The sequence below is a fragment of the Phoenix dactylifera genome, chromosome 3, assembly GCF_051530095.1.
Source record: "Phoenix dactylifera cultivar Ajwa chromosome 3, Ajwa_hap1_PhDact_Kaust_v1.1, whole genome shotgun sequence".
Classification (NCBI taxonomy): Eukaryota; Viridiplantae; Streptophyta; class Magnoliopsida; order Arecales; family Arecaceae; genus Phoenix; species Phoenix dactylifera.
Genome location: NC_143192.1, coordinates 49,252,988 through 49,271,797, shown reverse-complemented (window position 1 = coordinate 49,271,797; position 18,810 = coordinate 49,252,988). Strand labels below are relative to the sequence as shown.

General features: G+C 36.4%; 1 protein-coding gene and 1 long non-coding RNA gene across 4 annotated transcripts; both read left to right on the top strand.

Moving 5' to 3' along the window:
- The first annotated feature begins 2,732 nt into the window (after window positions 1-2,732).
- LOC103703566 (5'-3' exoribonuclease 4-like) lies at window positions 2,733-16,162 on the top strand. Of its 3 annotated transcripts, none has more exons than XM_026803173.4 (23): window positions 2,733-3,121; window positions 3,209-3,311; window positions 3,393-3,469; window positions 3,554-3,745; window positions 3,857-3,942; window positions 4,071-4,133; window positions 4,216-4,344; window positions 6,229-6,393; window positions 6,610-6,687; window positions 8,406-8,483; window positions 9,590-9,661; window positions 9,846-9,935; window positions 10,027-10,122; window positions 10,837-10,907; window positions 11,173-11,301; window positions 11,405-11,481; window positions 11,576-11,616; window positions 12,104-12,178; window positions 12,272-12,429; window positions 14,765-14,869; window positions 15,058-15,133; window positions 15,213-15,295; window positions 15,414-16,162. In XM_026803173.4, the coding sequence occupies exons 4-23, from the start codon at window positions 3,730-3,732 to the stop codon at window positions 15,907-15,909; spliced, it is 2,184 nt and encodes a 727-aa protein (XP_026658974.4). In that variant the 5' UTR covers window positions 2,733-3,121; window positions 3,209-3,311; window positions 3,393-3,469; window positions 3,554-3,729; the 3' UTR covers window positions 15,910-16,162. The 3 variants fall into 3 exon arrangements, with proteins under 3 accessions (XP_026658974.4, XP_008784687.4, XP_008784686.4); XM_008786465.6 differs by having other exon boundaries at window positions 3,823-3,942; window positions 15,552-16,162; XM_008786464.6 differs by having other exon boundaries at window positions 3,823-3,942.
- A 1,888-nt stretch (window positions 16,163-18,050) lies between these two features.
- LOC149768131 (uncharacterized) lies at window positions 18,051-18,540 on the top strand. The gene is made up of 3 exons (XR_016399954.1): window positions 18,051-18,177; window positions 18,298-18,346; window positions 18,441-18,540. It is a non-coding gene; the product is annotated as an uncharacterized LOC149768131 (long non-coding RNA).
- The last annotated feature ends 270 nt before the right edge of the window (window positions 18,541-18,810 follow it).

The following is an 18,810-nucleotide window of genomic DNA, read 5'->3' as shown; positions in this document are numbered from 1 at the left end:
CTTGCGAGTGCGTTACTTGAACAGTGGCTAGAGTATCGGAACTTGAGCTAAGTGGGGTTTGTGCTCAAAGGCAATTGGTGATGCTATCTTAATCTTATCATTTTTTTCTTAAATAAACAGTCTGTCAGTGGAACCAGGACCTGTGTAAGCCAAAGAAAGACGTTGCAGTGAGACTGTCAACAGGTTGATCATTTTAATTGCTTATGCTGCCGTGATAATCATATCAGGGTTGGAGTAGAAGTAATCAATATATTTTGAGACCCATTGTCGTCGAACAATTTGATTAGGGTGGTTGGGTTGTGATTTTAGCCCAAATTCTTTTCTTGCAGATAAATGATGTGATTGTTATACACGGTCAGACAGGTATAAATTCCATGATGACAGTAGTGGTAGAGTGTAAATTGAAATCTGCATCATTGAACTTTCAAGATAATTTGGATTGAAAAATGATAGAACATAATGTACCTCCATTCTTTTTGTTCAGATGAAAAGTAATGATGAAAACCAGTATAGGTACTTCTAAATTTTGATTTAATTATTTATGAGTGAAAGCATTCTCAACCAAACCTAACTTGATTTCAATTATTTTGTACATTTACAACTGGCATTCATTAAGATACAATTTGAAGTATTACGACTCGAGAGCTTGTTGGAGTGGTCGCGCTGTTGATGATTTTAGATTTGGTACCTTGTACCTCCAAAAATCTAGACTTAAATCAAGTTTTCCATCTGCATCAACATGTCCGCTTGCATTGGTACTGGGCACCAAACTGATATTTTTGATCTTTTTTTTAGTTGAATAAATTTTATTTATTAATAAATCTTGAAATCACGTTTAGATATAGTTCTTCATCTCGGATTTACTATGTTGATTGAGATTCTAATATCTTGGTCCAAAAATATCAGCCAAGATCTTGAAAAGTCTAAGCTCTCTCTCAAAACTCTCCTACTTATCATATCGATCAAGATAAACTAAGGTCTCAATTTATCTTGATTGCAGCCACTAATCGAGATAATTGATATATTAAGTTTTACAAACTTGGCTTCGATAATCTCATTTACTCTTTAAAAATAAAGATATTTCTTCACTTGTTATGTATACATGTCATCGGGCTCACAATCGACAACTCCATAATCAATTGGCATGTTGTATTTGATAACAAGTTTGTAAGTTGCACCAATCTCTTTTTATAAAGAATTGTTCATACATATGTAGTTGGTGCCGCATAGCATTGCTTAGAAAAGAAAACTAAATTAACTCAAAAAACCTCTCATCTGGTGTGTTGTAATGCCATTGCTAACTCCAAGCTAGCATCATGTTTGCCGTATAACAAAGAAAATTGATACCTGAAAGCAACTAGGGATTTTTTTGGGTGAAATTTCTAAGTTATCATTATCATTGCTAAAAAAATATAGATATTGCGGGGCATACACCCTTGAAGAGCGCAGAATGGGTTTAATGCCTCATCTTTGGTGGAACAAAAATCATATGGCGCAGGCACTAAAGAAGAAAATACAGGACAGGATTTTTATTGTGCCATATTTTTTCTTTGCTCATATTAAAAAAAAAAATCAAAAGTTAAAGACTTTTTTTTTGCTAACAGAGACGTTAGTGTCATGATTCACAAAAGCCCAAAAAAAAAAAAAAATCATGTATGACATTCTCTTTGTTTTTCATTTCTAAAATATATTTTTTATCGGTATATACTATATTGCGAGATAATATTCATTAAGCAAAATAGTCATCTAGCAAACTAATACATACAACAAATCATATACGGTTTGTAGAATATGGTGTTCACCTGTACATAGCACACACAGTCAAATGATATATACTTAGCAAATTAATCATCTAGCAACCTAATATACATCTTCAAACAAATTGATACACATTTTCTAAAATATTACATTCACCGTTACACACTAGGTAGCTAGGTAATATATACTGTCGACTTTCTATTATATATTGCAAGCTCTTTGATAAAGATCTATCAGTGATTCAATACATATTTTCAGATAAGTCGATATATAATTTCTAAAACATACTTTTTACCAGTACACACTATATGGTTAAATGATACACACAAAACAAATTAGTTATCGAGCAAACTAATACACACATCTAAATAAATCGACACATAGTCTTCAAAACATGATATTCATCAATACTAGTACACAATTTTCTAGTTTTGTCTAACATAAGAAATTTTATCTATATCTTTCTTAAATTTCATGAACGTTCGGGTGTGATCTAAGAAAAGAGAATTTAGAGGAGGAGAGAGGAGTAGAAAGATATCACAAATAAGAGAGCTCAAAGAAGAAAAATAATAGATGGAGAGGCTTGATGACAAAGAAAGAAGATATAGATAATATTTTTTCATGAACGGTCTTTTTTGGAATGCTTATTTTTTTTTTTATTACTTAGTTCTATCTCTATTGTACAGTGCCTGTCTTTTATGATTTTTGTTCTTGTTTAAAAAAAAGAAAAATCTTTCATACCCATCATTTCCCCGCGGGTTCAGTGGAGAACTCATTATTCATAAAATATATATTTCGACCCTCTCGGCTAAATCTAATTTTGGTTACGTGCACTCAGCCGGCTTATTTGATCAAATGGACCGCTCCGAAGCAACTGTGCCCAGCCGAAACCCATGTCCGTCACACGTGCGTGTCCGTGCGCCGAAGACCGCAGTCGCCGAACCTATATATCGGTTTATATCCCATCACCGCGCGGTGAGAGGTTCGGGTCTACGGCCAAAGATTCCCTCAATATCACGCTCCAACGGCTGCAAGGGTTAATTCCTGGGAGCCCTAGCCTCCTCTCTCTCTCTCTCTCAGCCACCGCCCCGCCCCCTCGCTAAAACCCTAAAAACCCTGAAAAAAACAAGATTTTTACGTGAATAAAAGAAGAAGGAGAATGGGGATTCCCGCTTTCTATCGTTGGCTCGTGGATAGATACCCCCTCTCGGTCGTGCCGGTTGTAGAAGAATTTCCCAAGGTCATCAATGGCGTCCTAGTCCCTATAGATAGCAGCAGGCCGAACCCTAATGGCGTGGAGTTCGATAACCTCTATCTCGACATGAACGGTATCATCCATCCTTGTTTCCATCCGGAAGACCAGGTGAGACATAATCTCAAATTCTTCCGTTTGATCTCTCAACGGCAAGATTTTTCTTTTAAATTTCTTTTGTTGTTTTCCAAATTTTAGCCTGCTCCTAATTCGTATGAAGAGGTGTACAAGGCGGTGTTTAAGTACATAGATCACATCTTTTCCTTGATTCGGCCTCGGAAGCTTCTTTACATGGCAATCGGTGAGTGGGAGATATTAAAAAGGCTGAAAATGTTGCTTTTCAAATCCGAAGCTGATTTTTTATTTATTTATTTTTATTTAGATGGGGTTGCGCCGCGAGCAAAGATGAATCAGCAACGAGCAAGGAGATTTAGATCTGCTAAAGATCTGGCTGATGCTGTGAGTTTAATGTGCAATTTTAGTATTACTGTTGTTTAATAATATATTCTTAGTGATCTTTGATGGGGTAAAATAATTTGCCAGGCGGCAGAAATAGAGAAGCTAAGAGATGAGATGGGGTCAGATAGTGAAAAATTAACGCAATCAGAGAACGCTAGCACACTGGATTCAAATGTCATAACACCTGGAACTGAGTTCATGGCCTCTTTGTCGGTGGCCCTTCGGTACTACATTCACTTAAGATTGAACAATGATCCTGGATGGCGGGGCATCAAGGTAGACCTCTGACTGTTGCCCTTGCTTCGCCTCATGTACTTTTTTATTTTTATGGAGTGTATGTGCAAAATTCCAAGGTCATCCTATCTGATGCTAATGTGCCGGGTGAAGGGGAGCACAAGATAGCGGCATATATCCGGGCACAGAGGAACCTGCCTGGATTTGACCCTAACACAAGACATTGCCTGTATGGGTTGGTAAAAATCTTCTTCCCTTTTTACTGTTCATATTTATTTATTTCTTCCTTTTTATTCCCCCTGTTGGCTTTTGTTTCTTTTTTGATGTTAAAGGAACGTGATATTATACTATGCCTATGTTGTTTTAGGATGCTGACTTGATCATGCTTGCACTGGCAACACATGAATTACATTTCTCTATTCTTAGAGAGGTAAACACTTGATGGAGGTTTCACATAATTGTTGTATCTAATGAATTCTACCAACTGATGGTGATTGGACTTTATCATGCAGGATGTTCGCGTGGCACGCAATCGTGAAAAAGCTAAAAAATTTGGTAAGGATATTATACTTTCAGGTAAGGAAGAGAGGAAGGAGTTGAATCGGAATGTTAATGATGACATGCCAATAAAAAAATTCCAGGTAAATGCTTCTTTTCCCCCCTTATATGAGGCAATTGCTCAACCAGTATATGTTTTGCAACAGTTAAATTATTATTGAAATATTGTCTGTTCTATGTATTTCTGCTAAAAATAGCGTATTAAATGGATAATACTACCAAAAGTATAACACTCTAGCATATGAATACTATATATTATACTACTCTTCCGTGTTAGTGATTTTGAAATGTGCCTACCTTCTTCTGGATCCAATGCCTCATGAACTTGCAATTTGGAGGAGGGTTCTTCCATTTGTGTTCATCTGGTCAATAATAGTAAAGAAATATGTGTTGCTGGTATAAATTGTTGCTTTTTTTTGGGCTCATCTGATACATGAAAACAATATTGAGAAGGATCCATGGGGCAGACTTTTTATACGAAAACTATAAGTGTACATTCCTTTCCTAGTATTTGAGATTGGCTTTATGGATCCCTATTCATCACTTTATCTGACAGGTTAAGTTCCATATTATTGTGTGCTCTTTCATATGCTTTTTCTTGGCTTTCCTCCATGCTTTCTTCTTTTTAGATACTTCAACATAGATTCAGGCATTGCTATTTCATCGGGCTATTTAAATCTTCATTACAAATGCACATATTATCTAAAATGGGTTATATATTACTTTTCCCTTAATCGGTGCAACTCTCATGCATCGCTCATCCTATTCTTACAGGACATCCGTCTTGACATTCTCATTTCTGTTATATTCTTGTTTTCCTGAGCTTCCTTTATTGCCCAAAGTTATGAGACAAGCAACATTGCAGGCCTCAAAACATTTCTTATATCATCAAGGAATATATCAGGTCATGTGGAACATCCCGAAATCAACTCTTTGCTTCATGCACCTAGCTTTAAATTTTTAGTACATATCGTAATAGATCTCTCCATTCTTTTGTATAATATATTTAAGTAACAAACCCCTCATACTATGGTGTCTTTTGACAATCAATTTACTTAGGGCCTTATCTTTATTTCCATTTTTTAAAAATTGCATTTAAAACTTCTTTTTGTTGATTTTGAGGCTCTTTTTCTCGCCAAGATTCCAATTTAGGATATAACTGCCTTATTGACAGCAGCTGTTTGTATTTAACATACACCAACATTATATCTTCTTGAATATTTGCAGTTATTAGTTTATTAATGAGAAATGTAAGCTTAGTGTTGACGTGGAAGGCAGAGATAGTGTTTTATTGCACAAAATGCACCATTGCTGAAGTATTACATGATTGCCTTGCTATTACAGCATCTTCATAAGTATATTTTATATTGTCACAGTCCTAAATATTATCCTGTTGTTTGCATATACTTCTCCAGCTTCAATTCTTACTGTTTGTTTCAATACTTATAATTGATCTTTTGGGAATTCTAAATTTTTGTTAAAGGTTACTTATTGGCTTATTGGATGTCTTGAAATATCCACTGATTCTCAGAAGGTTCTTTATAGCCAAGTTTGTTATGAAGAACTTATAAGAACAGCTTCTCCTTCAATCGATCCGTGTTGGCTGCTTTCTATCTAGTTATTCTTTTTTTTAATGGAAAGCTGATATTTTCATCAAAGACCATATAAATATGCAGTCTGGGAATTTCCAAAATCTGACCTTACTTTGAAAATATAAGTTATTTACTTGTTTTTCTGGTACCATCAGTTACTTGATTCTCTACCTTTTGTTATTTTTTCTAAGATTTTGCATTGTAGCACTTAAAAAGTGTGGAGTTCATATTGGGAGCTATCATCTTTTCAAATATTGCAGAAGTTACACTATGGCAGTTACTTTAGAGCACAAGTTTTCATATATTATTCTGCTTCACTTCTTTGCCAAATTATCAGATCACAAATATATGTTTGCAATGTTGGTTCTTTTGCAGTTCCTCAACATTTGGGTTCTGAGAGAATACTTGGCGCACGATTTGAGAATATCTGATGCACCACTGAAGATGGATCTGGAGCGCTTTATTGATGATTTTGTCTTCATTTGTTTGTTTGTTGGAAACGATTTTCTTCCCCATGTTCCGTCACTGGAAATTTCTGAGGTTTGCAATGGCAGAATATTACTCTCCCCTCTCTTTTCTTTGCTATATTTGATATTAAACGTTGTCTGCGATGCATTTTTGGCAGAACATTACTCTTTACTTTTAAGTTTTAACTGCTAAATTTTGTTAAACTCTTTAACATGTTATTGATGACTGAAACATGCTTTCATGTATTCTGTCTTCATGCAATCCACTTATTATTTACTGCTGATGTAGGGTGCAATTGATTTGCTAATGACGGTGTATAAAAAGGAGTTTGCTAGGATGGGCGGTTATTTGACCAACTCTTTTAAGGTTTGTTGTTAGATTTTGCTTTGATTGCTTAAGCTTTTAAAAACATTGCCTTGTCCTCAATTTTTTTTTATCATCCTTAGTTCTAAAATGTAATACTGCCGTCTGTCCTTATAATATAGTTACATTTTTTTGATTAGATGGTGTATGCAGAAAAATTGTTCTTATTGATACCCCGAATATTATCTTTGTTGTCGGATAGTTGAATATCTACGAAGAGACTTGAAGCTTAAGTAGTTCATTCTGTATCTCTTCTATCAGTAGACTCCTCTGAATTGGACTTCATCAGCCATAACTTCATCTTCATTCAGCCAAATCAAAAGGTTAGGAAATAGTATCTTCAAAGGCAATCCTCCTAACTATATGTTTTTGATCTCAAATGTTAAAGTACCCCCATCTCCCATCTCCCATCTCCCACTTGGAATCCAATCTATTGAAAAAGAACCATAAGTTATGAGATTACTTTTCCAAAATGCCATTGCCACAAGTTTCAAGCTACTCAAGTAAGTATGCTTTCTTCTTGTTCTTCTATAATATTTAGTCATAATTTACTTTAACTGAGGATGGTCTGGAGATTACAAGTCTCAACAACCACTTCACAAGATTGTTTTGGAGTCTTTTAAATGTCCGGTCCTCAGACCACCTTCTTAGATATACTGTAACCACTACTCGATATATAGTATAAGATCTGGTAGCCAACAGAGACGCACACATAAAGAGAGAGTGAGACTTTTCTCTCCCTCTGGTAGGATTGAGGCGTCAATTGTACCTGTCAGTATACATTCTAATTGAGGGATCCAGACCATCCATCATGATTTGTAGCATCAAAAACACCAAGAAAAGACAGATCTTTTGTTCTGGAAGCCATATGCCTATGTAAAGTGGTTCGAAAATAGACCGTTTAATGGCCGAATATGATATTTCCAATGATTTATGGTTTGGAAGCATTGTAATCTGTTGGATCTTGGTTCATGCATGCTTTTTGATGCCTAGATCATGATCATCAGCTTGTGATCACTCTAGCACTATTAGTTTTATGTGTCTACTTGGTGTTATGAGGAGGCCTGCAAAACACATAATTTTTAGTTTTTAAATACCTTTCAATGATGCTGATTATTGTCCATAGATTATCTTTTTGGAATAAGATCAGGCTCTCTGCGTGTGTGCATGCATGCGTGCGTGAATGCGTGTAATATTGGTCTTTTTGGAGATTTTTCTCTTTTGTGAAAAAAAACATAATTTTTTGGAGATTGCAATGAATTTTGTGAGACTCAACCCCTCTGCAATTTTTTTTGGTGCTACATGAAGTGCATGTGTGCTATTACATGGTCTATAGTTGTCATCCAAATTACACTTCCTCAAGCTAATGAAACTAAAATATATGTATGGAAGAAGATACGTATAAACTTAAATAAAAATGTGTACGAAAACTGAAGTTTTTATCTATCTGCTTCGAGGTTTAGGAACACTTGGAGCAAGCAAGGTATGTTACTTTGTCATGGATCAATGTGCAACCAAGTCATATCTTTACCTAATTTAGTTTTTACTATTTTCTTTCCTTTTTTTGTTTTATAAAGGTAATTCGATGAAACATAAATTCTATTTCTTGAAGCTCATACTTTCCTTCTAAGTCTACAAATGCATTTACCTTTATACCTCTGACTCTGACTTGTTTTTGACATGTTGTCTATGCCTTCCCACCCCCCTCTTTTGTTTTACAGGTTGATTTGGAACGCGTTGAGCACTTCTTACAAAAAGTTGGATCTCATGAAAGTGCCATCTTCAGAAGACGTAGCCAGGTAATTTCTTGTTGCTGATTCTCAGAAATTCAGTTTTTGACTTATGAAAAGTGTTAAGTGAATCAGTATTATTGCTGTTCAATATCTATTGTTTTAACTTCACAAGGGGTTAAAATCTTTACTTTAGGAATATTTATTGGTCTTACAGTTCCCTTATGCCTGGCAGAAAATTTGGATGAGGGGTTTGACCCCAAAAATAATTATTTGTGTTTCCCTTGTTATCAACTATAAAAGATAACATGTTGTGAAAGAAATCATTACTAAGCTAAGCATAGCTGGATGATGGAGTTATTCCAAAGGAAGCTTATTTTGCAGCACGGGATGCAATATGTCAAGGCACAGTTTGTACTAATATGCTTGTTATCATGAAGTACAATGGCTTTGAGTATGGAGATAACATGATGGATACAACCAACTTCAATAAGATAAGGCTTGTTGGATATGGTTATGAGGACTTATTGGTTGCAATCAGGCTTGATACTAGAAGTTGGAACGAAATAAAATAAACAGAAGTGTACATTTTCAGGATATCTAGATATTTCTGTTCTAAAGTTTCTGCTTCAAAATGTATAATGATTGATTTGGCTGTTACATTAGATGCTATGTTAAATTAATAATTGACGAGAGGCTCCATGCTGGAGCATAGTCCTACCTTCTATATTGTTTCCTTTTTTTAGACAAATATCATATGCTTAAGAGAAATGGATGGATGGGGCTTACTTTTTCCAAAGTGAAAAAAACTTTCCTAGCTGTTCCTATATGCGTGGAAACACAAAAAAAGCACATGCGAATATGTTAAAGAGAACAAAATAATACAAGAGGAATAAAATTCTATATGTCTATTTAATCTTGTAATTCACAGCTGGACTTTGTTAAAGGTTCTTAGTTTTTTTTTTAATGATAATGGCTGATAACACATTTTTTTTATATTCAATTATAAACCATCAACATGCTTGATAACAAGTATTTGCACAGTAAACATTGCAGATGTCAAGATACATTGTTGATCTCTTGAATAGTGTTTTCATGTCCCACACTGTAAGTTCTTTTAGGTTCAGTCTAGTTAATTTGGAATTAAGTTTTTCAGTCAAATTCCTTTTTTTCAGGTACAGAAGGAAAGAGAGATTCAGTTTGGGGTAATTTCAACTATGATGGGGATTGAACAGAACAAAGCATCTGTAAGTTTTTGCTTTTTTTTGTTGTGAGTTCCTCTCCAACATCTTACGATTCAGAAATTATGGGCATGCTCTAGTCTGTTTTGCTCTAACAACTTTTGCTGATCTGAGATCTACTACTAATGAGAACCTTGTATTCTTAATAATGTGAGAATCATACTGATGGAATTTTCTGTTAATGCTGCAGAGCTGGACGAGAAATTTTCAAAAATCCCCAAATTTCTTTAGTAAAAACCTATTAAATAGTAAAAAATCTGATTTGGTAATTCATGATCAGGTTTGTTTGGAATCTTTTGTGAATTTGGTTCATTGCTAGTAAGTTACATAATTTTTCATTCCATTTGCTAATTTGAATACATGAAGTACAGGTAAAGTTGGGAGAAGAAGGGTGGAAGGAAAGGTACTATGCAGAGAAGTTTGAAGTCAAGACTGATGACAGCCGTGAGAAACTTAAAAAACATTCGGTGAGGAAATTTTATAAATGCAGTTCCATTTTTTAGTGGTTTTGTGCTTCATACTCAATAGTGAGCTGCATGGCTCTCTCATTTGTGTTACATACTGTTAGTCTTTATGGAAGTAGCAATATGAATGCATTGACTGCTCTTGGTGTTCACTTCCAGATGGACCACTATTACATTAATTCCTTTTGGCCCTGTTTGGATACTGGCTAGGGGGGATGGCTATCCACTTAATCAGCCAAACAAGTGCAAAAAGATGATCTATTAATTTTATTTGGTGAAGACCTCAAAAGGTGGCCTAACCAGGTTAAGTTAATTTGATTGGGAAATGTGAAATAGATTTATCCTCTGGAGCTCTCCCTTCTCTCTCTCTCTCTCTACTATTTCACTTTTTTCCACAACTTATCCTGCTAACCCTTGAATGTCAACCAAACAACAAATAATTCTTTGTGGGGGTTAAAGGTATCTCAGCACTGAACCAAATAGGGCTTTTACGGTTAGTAGCTGCTTAAGAAAGAGCTCCAAGCTGAGCTGATACAACATCTGTATTTAAGATATAGACATTCTCTTCTTCCATGATGTACATACCATGTTCTTACCTTTCTCTTGTCTTGTTTTATATATTAAATCTTGTTATATCTGACTTGGTGCAAATCTGTTACTTGGTCTCGGACTAGGACCAAAATAATTCAGATGCCAACTCACATGTTTTTAGTGCAGGTCTTGAAATATGTTGAAGGGATCTGCTGGGTCATGCACTATTACTACCAAGGAGTCTGCTCCTGGCAATGGTGTGTTCAAAATCCTACTTGATACTTTTTTTGTGCTGGACGTTTTCTGATGGTTCATCAAATTGTTATTGTACTTTTCAAACATTCTCTGTTAATCTTATTTTTAATTATTAATCGACAAGTCTCCATGTCAAAACTGTGCATTTCCTTAGAGGTTTAAATTTAGCTTGTCCATGTTGTGAATGTGCTTCTGGTTATGTGAAAGCATTGTTTCTTTGATGATTATAATGATTTAATTTGCCTTGATGGTCTTCATGTTTTTCAGGTTTTATCCATATCATTATGCTCCATTTGCTTCAGATTTTCTTGATTTGAAACACTTGGAAATTCGCTTCACACTTGGGGTTCCATTCAAGCCATTTGACCAATTAATGGGTGTACTGCCTGCCGCAAGGTTTTTTTTTTGACTTCATCCTGTCGAAGTGGAGAAGACTTTTCTTGCTTACTGTTTACTGTGACTATATCCGTTGATTGTTCTCGCATTGTACCTTTTGCAGTGCACACGCACTGCCATTGTCTTACAGGAATTTGATGACTGATCCATCTTCAGCCATAATTGATTTTTATCCAGAAGGTTTGCCTGTACTGTGAATATGCACATTCCTACTACAGTTCTTTGGTGTTTTTGTTGTATTGAAGTTCTTATATGGTTTTGTGATTTTGTCCAGATTTTGAGCTTGACTTGAATGGCAAGCGTTTCTCCTGGCAGGTAATGGAAGATGTCCTCCATTTTTTATCGCTGTGCTTCATATTTTCTTTTTCCTATTTCTTGTGGCCGAGACTGGCATATTTCTTCTTAGCCACCTTTTTTTGGTGGTTCTTCCTGATCAAGGGGGTTGGTAGCTGGATTTATTTCCTTTTGGATGGTCTTGATGGTTAAAAACATTGTAGATGCAGTTTCATGATCACTGTAAAAGATTTAAATCCTAATTTTTGGCATGTCTTCTTCATTACACTTCTGTTTTTTGCATTGTAAGATACCTACACATCCCTTAGGCAAACATAATCTCTGTTATTTTTTCCTCAAGTTTTCTCCAACTATTAACATGCCTGTTTCTCTTGGCTTGGTTAACAAGAAATGCAACTCCATGAGTACCCAAGACTTTTTTGGCAGTTGTATATTTACTCAACTTTGTTTTCTAATGCCATAGGAGATTTTGTATCCCATTTTTCACTTATCTTTGTTCCGATTGCAGGCTATCTGTAAACTACCATTTGTTCAGGAATCCCGCCTTCTTGCAGAACTCAAAAAAGTGGAACATACCTTAACAGTATGTGCTATTTGTTTATTACCATCAAGTTGGCCATCATCACTGTCATTTGAAGTTCTCAAATCATCCTTGACCTCAATCTCTGCTCTCTAGGATGAAGAGAAGCAAAGGAACAGCTGGACATTGGATATGCTATTTGTTCACATTTCACATCCGCTAGCGTCAACAATTATTTCTATTTACACGCGTAAAAAAGATCATCCAAAATTATCCAAGGCCAAACTCAAAAGAAAAATTGATCCAGAAATCAGGTTTGTTACTAAAAGCCATCTTTATTTCTATGAATGCATCGCACGATCCTAAGAAGCAAATGTTATGTATATATCCCTTTTTAATGAAAAAATGCTTAACAAATTTAGTTGCTTGAAAATTGAAATATCAGCAGCAATTTGGTATTTCTTTTAATTAATGTTGGGCAGGATTAGATGCATGTGATTGTATTAGTGCATGAATAATCCAAATTAGAATCACAAACATAGTTGGCCTTCTTTACATAGTGATCTATTAGTTAAAAAACACTCCCTTTGCAAATCTCTTTCTTTAAATAGTGTTATGAGACATTAAAAAGGAATTGCATTATGAGCAAATTGCAGGATGGGAAGTCAACTTTTGAATATATAAAAGGACGTATGACTTTGCAGTGATTGTGGAATTCAGGAGCCACACAGGAGTTTGCACTGGAAACTGATGTGGCTGTTACCTTTCCTATGCTTATTATGATACAAGTTAACTAGTTTATTGAAGGGTCTACAGTTGCTTCATAGCTGGTTAGCGCTTGCTAGACTGAAATAAATTACATCGGGTTGTGGATTTCTATATTAGACTAGAATTTAGTTTAGAATTGACGTCATTGCTGAATTAAGATCTTAAACATTATATCTATGCATTAATCGTCCACAATCTTGATAACACGAATCAGGAGATCTTAGAGTGCATCATCTCTAGTTTCACATCCCTCACACAGGAAAGGATTGGACCATGGGACATCTTGGCCTTCAGATCCACTAAAAAGCAAAAGATCTCATCAGAGAGGAGCAATCAGAGGGCAGAAGCAGTCTTCAAGAATGCTCAAACATATAAGCTCTTCTGTGAACCCTTGAGTTCCATAAATAAACACTTACAAATGATCAAATGATTAGGGATTCCAAAGGTAAAGGAATACATGGTGTGAAATGTGAAACAAGAGACAGGAAGAGGTACTGATCAAAGAAAGGGGTGGGGAAGAACTCTTACCCACCAATATGGATGCAGGAAAGAAAGTGCAAGGGTGTTAGCACGTGAGAAAAAAAACAGGAGAGTGAGGAGGGTTGGTCAACTCGACTGGGGCTAGGAGAGGGGCCATATGGTTTCTCCTGATTAACTCAATCAATGTAGGCCCTTGTTTTTTTTTAATTTTCCTTTTAAATTTAGTGTTTTCATGCTCTGCATAATTGTATAGCCATGTCATCAGTCACTTAAGTCATCATGTTTTTGACATGTGTTGACTCAAGTGGCTAGGACATCCCCCACACAATTAGTAGATATGAATGAAAACTAGCTCAAATGAAGTCTGATTGATGCACCAAAAGTACATAGGATATTAAATACTCACTGAAAACCAAAGCTGCAAGTGTGATACAAAAGCAGGGCACATGAAAGTAACCTAAACCACCCTATGCCCCTAAGAAATCGCCCCAAAAAGTTGCTGATAAGAGTACAAGAAAGTACTCTGCAACAAAATACTAGGGACTTGCATGAGCAAAAATAGCCAAAAAACACGTTCAGTTGAGAGAAGCCAAGCCCAAGTACACTGTCCCAGGTACAGGTTAACAAAATCATTTTGTTCAAATATCCTTAAATGTGGAGTTGGAGAAAACCCTCCAACCTCATTGCCCTGCAAAATCTTGAAAATGCTAGTGCAGTGATTTGCATGTTTTTTAGTCTCTTTCCATATCAAAATGAACTGCAATTACAAAATCTCACTTTTGAGGAGCTTTGAAGAGGAAGTTATGGTTGTTATGCCTCATTCTTCAATATGATGCTATTCTGGTGTACTATAAGTCACAAGGCCATGCTTATTGCCAACATTGTTAAATCTTGTCACCGGGACCCATATTGGTCAATTATAGTATTGCCACTCTCGTATAGCATGGTATTGATCAGCACTCGAAGAAAACAAAGAAAAGATAGGTGTTCCACCCTTTTTGACTCCACATCGGTCAATACTAATGTTCTAGTAGTATTGTATTGCACCTGCTGGTGCAGGTTAATGCTGCTTGATGCTGAACAGTTCCCTTCTGTTTAGCCTGGTTTGTCTAGAATGGGATACTGGGTAGGTTTCCTGAATGCAGGTCCTTCACCATCTGGTCTTTGTTCCAGCTGGTTCGGACCAGTATGTACTAGAATCCTTGCTCATTGCTAACTTGTAAGCTTCTCAGTGTAATTCATGAGGTTGTATCAAGAAAACATGTCATGATGCTTAGCTGTAGCCGATGCTTCATATAGTTAATATGTTGCATACTGTGATCACGGTGCTCATAGCGTGTTGGAGATTGTGTCCATTTTCAAGTGATTTAGTGGGCTTAATAAAATGATCATTGCCTGCAGCGGTGGAATGAATGGAGACATGTACATTTCTGATAAATCTGTTCACGCATTTGAAATCTATTCACCTCTTGGGGGCATGGAGACCATAACCAAGAATAAAACACTGTGAGTATCCTTATCCTTGCATTTTCTGTACTTTAGATGCATCAAGTAATTAGAATATTCTTTTACCATCTCCCACAACCTAGGAACAAGCATTTACTTAATTGTTCGCCTGCTCTCTTTCCCTGTATCATGAAAGAGGAGGGCCAGTATTTCTGTTGGAAATTATTTAATTAGTTTAATTTTAACAGATTTGTGTACTACAAGGTCCCACCAGTCCAGGAACACATCCCCAGATTGCCAGGAGGAGTGATCTTACCTAAAAAGGTATAATCTTTTTCCGTCACTTTACTATTTCAGTGATGCTTGTGGCCTTGAGTAAGTTACGTATGCTCTTTGTATGTAGTCAATTACCAAGCAAGATATGCAACCAGCCCCAGTATTGTGGCATGAGGTAACTGCATTACGCCGACGCATCTATTCTGAAAGGTGATTCTCCACTGCCCTTTCCATTCTTTCTCTAGTTAAGCATTCTTTTGGTTGGTGTCTCGTATTTCACCATTTCCTGGCACTTACGATGATAATTTTTCTTGCAATGGGTACACAGACTTATTTCTAATTCCATAGCTGGCCCTCACTTGTCAAAAATGGCTCGCCGACTTGTATCAAATTATTATCATGAACAGAAGCAACAAAGTGATGCTCATGTACTTGATGACCATGCTATGGGTGATTCATGTCACAGGAAAAAGAGGATCGTAGAACACAAGATTAACCATGACACAAACAGCAAGCACAACATCCTAGGGAAAAGGAAACGAGGGGGTCGCAACAACAGGAATAAAAGGATTTTAGAGCAGAACTGTGAAGTCAGCATCAATAATAGCAACCTAGGGAAAAGGAAACGCAGAGATCGTGGCCGCAGGAAAAAGAAGATCGCAGAACGAGAGAACTCTGAGAACCATGAGCACGAAAGCAACAACAGCAGAAGGAAATGCAAAAAGAACAGCCACAGGAAGAAGACGACTGCAGAAGAGAAACAACATGGAGGTAGCAGTAATGCTAGCAACATAAAAGAAAACACAGCAGTAGCAAAGTCATGAGGGCAGAGAAGCAAATACAGCAAGGGGCAAGCGCTCTTTTTTGAGGTGTTCTTTTCAGTTGTTTTATTAGTTGGTAATTGGTTTTTAGTTGAGGAGTTGGAGTGAATGCTGGTCTTCTGGTGGCCATTTACCTGAGTCTGCTGTACTGGACTTTGTAGTTGTAACAAATGTAATAGATTATGAAGGGTAGATAACTATATATGCATCGTACTCAATTCGATTATACATAAAATATTCAAGCTATCTTTGGAAAGAAGCTGTCTGTTTTCTCGCTGCAAACTGGCTATTTGTTTCAAGTTTTTTGTAGATCTATTTTGCTAGAACTTGTTAACCAACAATTCTAAAACTTGCTATTATTCGATACATAAACTTCCAAGCAACAGCTAACATAATATTTCAATGCATGCCATATTTCCCTTCGCTGTGCGCCTGTTGATCGAACATCTGAAGAGAAAAAAGAGCAAGAAGGGGAAGCGAAGTAGGTGCCTTCGTCGCCGGTCGCCGTCGCGGCTGGTGGTGAGCAGCCCTCGGAGGACTCTGAGCCTTCTGAAGGAGCGGCGGGCAGTGTCTATATTCAATCCTGTGGAGAAATCCCCGGGCTTTGACGAGGCGCATGGCCCCAAGCCCTCTGAGGTCTACGGGCTCGCCAGTTCCATTACAACCGGTGCCCCTCCTCCTATGCCTCTTCTCTCTCCCTGTTTCCATTATTATTCCTTTGAGTTGATGATAGGACTTCTTTGGATCCTTTCATTCTTTGATGCAGTTATCTTTTTGGTGTGGGCCGTTACCCCTGAATCCTGGTTACTTTATTTGGGGATCACCTATCATCCCATCAACTCAGTAATTACTCTCTTTAAATCTCATTCTTATATGATATTGCGGATTCTCGATTGCCACTTTCATTCTGTTGTTTAGCTTGGCATTATGTAAAACAGGTGACTGGCAATTTCATTGCAATTTGTGTCTTATCAGGGTTTTGTCATGCCTCAAGCCCAGAGCACGACAAACGCCGCACACCCACATGGCGGACCGTATAGGCATGCAATAAATTTTTAAAATTTATTTATTTATTCAATAATTTATTCAAAGCAAATTCTCAAAGCTTCAGCATAACATATATTAACACAAATCAAATGTTCTAGCTAGTCTAACTAAAATTTCAATAATTGAGCAAAATCTTCCAAAATGGTTCCTTCAAATCTGGGCAACTTAGATTTTCTCATGCCTTCATCTGGGTAATTATGGGAAAACATGAATGATATATGAAGAAACAAGGGAACCGTTTCTCAAGTTTTCTCATGCCTTCTTCTGTTTATTATAAGTTCTCATGCATTGAGGATGTTTTCCAACGATTTTTTTAGCTTCCACTTTATGTGCGGCTTGTCGCATCCATTTCCTATTGCGGCAACTCTGAATTAGGTTCTAAATCTGCATCTATGTAATAATTGGTGATTATTTAGTTATAAATAACTATGAGGACATAACAGCAGTTCCATTCACACACGCAAACATACACAGATAGAGAAAAACAGAAGATTCCAGTTTTGGAATGTTGCGAGTCCGGTTATATGTTCATTTGTCGACCATTTGGAGAATCTGAGGAAACAATGTGTATATGACCCAAATGTAGGCTCAAGGAAGCTGGATTTCCTTGATGATGGTAAATGTTTTCTCAAGTGAGTATTAATTGAAAAGCTCAGAACAATATTTCAATCTATCACTTAATTTTAAGCCCTACTTAAGCTCTAAGAATGCTTTACTTATAGCTAAATTATTGTATTTATGTCTCATATGCACTGCACGTTATACTTTGTAGTTGTTGATTTCTGCATCTTACTTTAGCTTCCATTAACTTTTGTCTCTGAAAAGTATGAAGTAAAACTGTATCTATGTTTTGTGATCTGCCCTAGGTTTGGTATATGTTACTTTAGATCTTCTACCCTCTAAGAACTGTTTATTTCTTTGTGGTGCTTTGGTTTATCAATTGGAAGTCAAATTGCAAATGTCAATTTTATCTTTTATTATGATCTTCTCAGGTCAATTCCAAATTGGGCTTATAAAATTTGATATATCATTGTGGAGTATCCAGACCTGGTTTCTCACATTACAGAAGGAGCAGAGCTGATCACTCGAGTTGGATACCTACAGACTTCTTGCTAGCTTTCCTGCAGTTTACATTTCTGTGATGATATTTGCAGTTTGCTGATAAAAAGTGCTACCTTGTGAGATCGACAACGCCAGATCCGCGCATCATGGCATTTATTCCAGGTTAGTACATCAAGAGATTCTGTATATGTTACTAATATTTCCTGGTGGTTTGCTATGCTGTTATAGAAGCCATTCCCCAAGCTGTTTTAGTTGACACTTGCAATCTTAAATACTTAACAGGTCCATTTGGTGAATTTGATCTGATTTCATTTCTAATAGAACGACAATGGTAGTATCACTCTTTGGCATCATTAAATACATCTCGATAAACAACTTGGTATTTCTTAAATACAGGTTATGATAAATTTATTTCTTAAATACAGCTTGGTCCTTCCGTTTGTTTTCTGGAAAGCAATCCTGGAGATAGGGTGCGGTACCCTGCAACAAGACGTTTATTCTATCTAAAACCAGCAGGCACCCAGCCGAAAAGAAGTGCACTAGGTAAATAAATACAACTCCAAATGAAGACCGGACCAATCTAAATTAGAATTACTGTGTCAGCTAACCAAATTACAAACATGAAATACTTTGAATGCTTACAAATTATGTACTGATAGCCAATCTTCTCACTTTGACCACAAATATTGAATCAGAAATAGGCACCAGCCTCTGGGCAAAGTCTCTACCAGCCATTACTAGTTTCTAGTTATTCTAGTTCTTTGGATAAGTGATACCAATTGCAATGTCTCCATA

Coding starts and splice junctions, on each gene's coding strand:
- LOC103703566 (XM_008786464.6), top strand. CDS start 2,918: ATGGGGATTCCCGCTTTCTATCGTTGGCTCGTGGATAGATACCCCCTC. Junction 4,345..6,228: donor TGCCAATAAAAAAATTCCAG/GTAAATGCTTCT, acceptor GTTCTTTTGCAG/TTCCTCAACATTTGGGTTCT. Junction 6,394..6,609: donor CGTCACTGGAAATTTCTGAG/GTTTGCAATGGC, acceptor CTGCTGATGTAG/GGTGCAATTGATTTGCTAAT.